The sequence below is a fragment of the Arachis ipaensis genome, chromosome B03 (assembly GCF_000816755.2).
Source record: "Arachis ipaensis cultivar K30076 chromosome B03, Araip1.1, whole genome shotgun sequence".
NCBI lineage: Eukaryota > Viridiplantae > Streptophyta > Magnoliopsida > Fabales > Fabaceae > Arachis > Arachis ipaensis.
Window position 1 is genome coordinate 102171719 of NC_029787.2, and position 3397 is coordinate 102175115.

General features: G+C 32.4%; 1 protein-coding gene across 1 annotated transcript in view; it reads right to left on the reverse strand.

Moving 5' to 3' along the window:
- The window catches only part of LOC107633459 (germin-like protein subfamily 1 member 17), a 4271-nt gene continuing 3362 nt past the window's right edge, over window positions 2489-3397 (reverse strand). Inside the window, exon 5 of the mRNA XM_016337085.1 lies at window positions 2489-3023. Coding sequence (XP_016192571.1) covers window positions 2489-3023 — 535 coding nt within the window. The remainder of the gene's footprint in view (window positions 3024-3397) is intronic.

Sequence of the window (3397 nt, forward strand, 5' to 3'; positions counted from 1 at the left end):
TTGAGTTTCAATTTGTTGAAATATAATGGCATTTATTATTTTGTTGGTAGACACAAATTATTATTTAGAATAGGAATATTTTTTGCAATACTTAATAAAAGAAAATTTTGATGTTGGAGAGATTATGACAGTTGAAAACGGTCACTAAATACAGGAAAAAACTGTCACTAAAAATATTATGACAGTTTAAATAGTCACTAAATATGTCTAAAAACTGTCATAAAAACTAATAACTTAGTAACGGTTTCAAATTGTCGCTAAATTGTGACGGTTTAAAATAGTCATGAAATATAAGAAAAAACTGTCACAAGATTTAGTAATTTAACGACAGTTTCAAAACGTTGCAAAATATAGTACCTTTACAAGTGTTACAAATTAGTGACGGTTTTACATTTTAAAAACCGTCGCAAACAATTTAGCGGCACTCCTTACCAACGGTGGTCCAAAACCGTCACTATGTCAGCTGGCGACGCTCAAATCTGTGACACTTTTTTTAACCGTCGAAAAACCATTTAGTGACAGTTAAAACCGTCACCAAGTATTAAAAAAAACCGTCACCAAAATGCTATTTTGTTGTAGTGTAAAGTCCAGAAATGTGAATTTTGAATAAAAACTAATAAAAATATAATAAAAAGTGAATAAAATATACTAAAAACTACCTAAAAATAATGCCAAAAAGCATATAAATTATCCGCTCATCAGTATTTCTTCTCCAATGAAGTTGGATAAAGGTAAAGTTGTGGTTGTCGCATCCAGGGATGATAAAGACATGGTCGCTGATCTAAATGAGGAATATTTCAAAGAAGGTGAAGATGAGATGGTCAGTACTATTTCTATCATCCCAACTGAGTATTTGGGAGAATATGAAGGTAATCCAGAAGAAGATTATGATGTTGATGATGAAGAAGCCTTTTTGTTTATTTGATATGAGGATGAACCTGGGTAATTTGAAAGGCCTTCCGAAAAACAAAAGTCTCATTTGCGCCCATTGCATATCACAGCAGTCATGAATGGGATCAACATAAATAAAGTTTTGATCGATGGAGGAGCGGCAATATGCCTCTTGCCAAAAAGGATGTTGATGAAGGTAAGAAAACATCCTGAATACTTAATCCCTACCAACATCTCTGTGACTGATTACAGTGAAGTTTCGACTCCTGCAAAGGGTCTAGTAATGCTTGGGGTGAAAGTTGGATCTTCTGATAGAAACACCGTGTTTGTTGTGGTATCTTCGAAGGCCAGTTATAATGCCTTGTTGGGACGTGATTGGATTCATAGAGTTTAAGCAGTGCCATCTACTATGCATCAAAGCGTTCTTTTGTGGACAGAGGAGGGAAAACCTGAAATAATTAAGGCTGATTCAAGTTTGTATGTCAAACAGTTACATGTTGATTTCAGAGCATATAGTCCTAAATTGAAGCCTTTGAAGGTCGACAGGGTGCTTAATTCTTTCAACTGTGAGGGTTGTTACTTGACTTTGGAAGGATTAAATGTGAAGCTTCGCCATCCGCAACTTGGTTTTTCTCTAACTGGGTGGGATTGTGCGGAGTAAGTGGTAGTTTGAAGACAATTCTTCCATGGCAGATGAACAAGGTGTCTCAAATTACCTGGTAACTTTAAATAAGTATTTAAGTAGTTTTTCTTCAGTTGAAAATAAAAGTGATTCTTCTGATAAAGTGGAGTCATTTAGAAATTTAGTTTCATCTTCTTCCTATAGTATAGATTTGATTTCTTCAATCGAATTTAGTCATGGTTTAAGTTCCTTTTGTTCCCGTAGTTTTAATAATGTTATCAATCAAAATGCTGCTGATATAGCAGAAGTACAGTGTATTGAAAACAAAGTTGTTGTTAATTCAATGGATAATCAAGTGTGTTTCAATCCCAATGAATCTGTTGATTTGCCTTTTGATTGCATCTATGATTTAGAACCTTTGGGTTTTGAAAAAGATTTAGTAAAGGGTGATGAATATACAAAGGGTTTCAAGTTGCAGGATCCCTTAGAAGAAATTAATTTGGGATCTGTTGATGAAATTCAAATTACTTACATATGTAAGGACCTTGTGAACCCATTTCGAACAGAATTGTTCCATATTTTATATGAATTTAAAAATTATTTTGCTTGGGATTATCATGAGATGTCTGGTCTTGATCGTTCTCTAGTGGAATATCGATTAGCATTAAGACCAAATGCTCGACCTGTGAAGCAAACGACTCGGCGATTTGCTCTTTAAATTAATCAAAAGATTAAAAAGGAGATTGAACGTTTGATTAAGGCAAAGTTTATTCAAACCACACAATATGTAGAATGGGTTTCGAACATTGTCCCTGTAATGAAGAAAAATGTAAAATTAAGAGTATGCATTGATTTTCGAGATTTGAATAATGCTACTCCAAAAGATGAATATTTTATGCCCATAGCAGATATGTTAATTAATTCTGCTGTAGATAATGAAATTTGAAGTTTCATAGATGGTTATTCGGGATATAATCAAATCTTTTGAAGATAATCAACTGTATTTTTGTCAACTTGAAAAGCTTTGGCTAAAACTTGATCAGAAATAGGTGGAGTTGACCCAAAAACAGCGTTAGCAATAGTGATAACCCCTGCATTTTGACTGCTTAGAGCAGCAACAGCAACAGTATTTTCATAACCAACATTCAATTGGAAGTGAGCAAGTCCCTTTGGAAACACAAACACATCACCCTTGTTTAGCACTTCAGTGAAAAGACGATTCTGTCCATTGTTTTTATTAGAACTCACAAATCCAATGTAGAGAGTACCTTCAATAACAATAAGGATCTCTGTGCCTCTTAGGTGAATGTGAGGAGGGTTTAAACCTTTTGCTGCAAAGTCTATACGAGCTAACGATATACTTAATGTGTTCAGTCCGAATAGTTCGTTAACGCTAACTGGAGTAACTTTTGAACCAAGTTTGTTGCTAGTGTTTCCGGCATCAACATGTTTGAAGAAATCTTCAACTACCACAAGATTAGGATCTTTGCAAAATTTTCCATTCAAAAAACTGCAATTCAAATCACAAGACATTTTAGAAAGAAAATTCAAATAAGAAAATATATGGAGTAAGACAAAGTACTCCGTCAGTTTGGATTGACTTTTGAAAAAATTACTTATTTTTTTCATCTTTTTAAAAAATGTCTTTTTTAAGAGACAAAAATTATTTCACATTTGAATAGGCTTTTAAAAAGAAATTTTAAGTATTAAAAACGTTATTTGCTTTTGATTTTTTTAAAAGCATGGTATTACTAACTTTAAAAAAAGCAAAATTTATTTTTTTAATAAAAATATTTTTTTAAAGACATATTCAAATAAGTTTTAAATAAATAAAAATATTTTATTTAAAAAAAATATTTTTTTTTACTAAAAAAGCCAATCTAA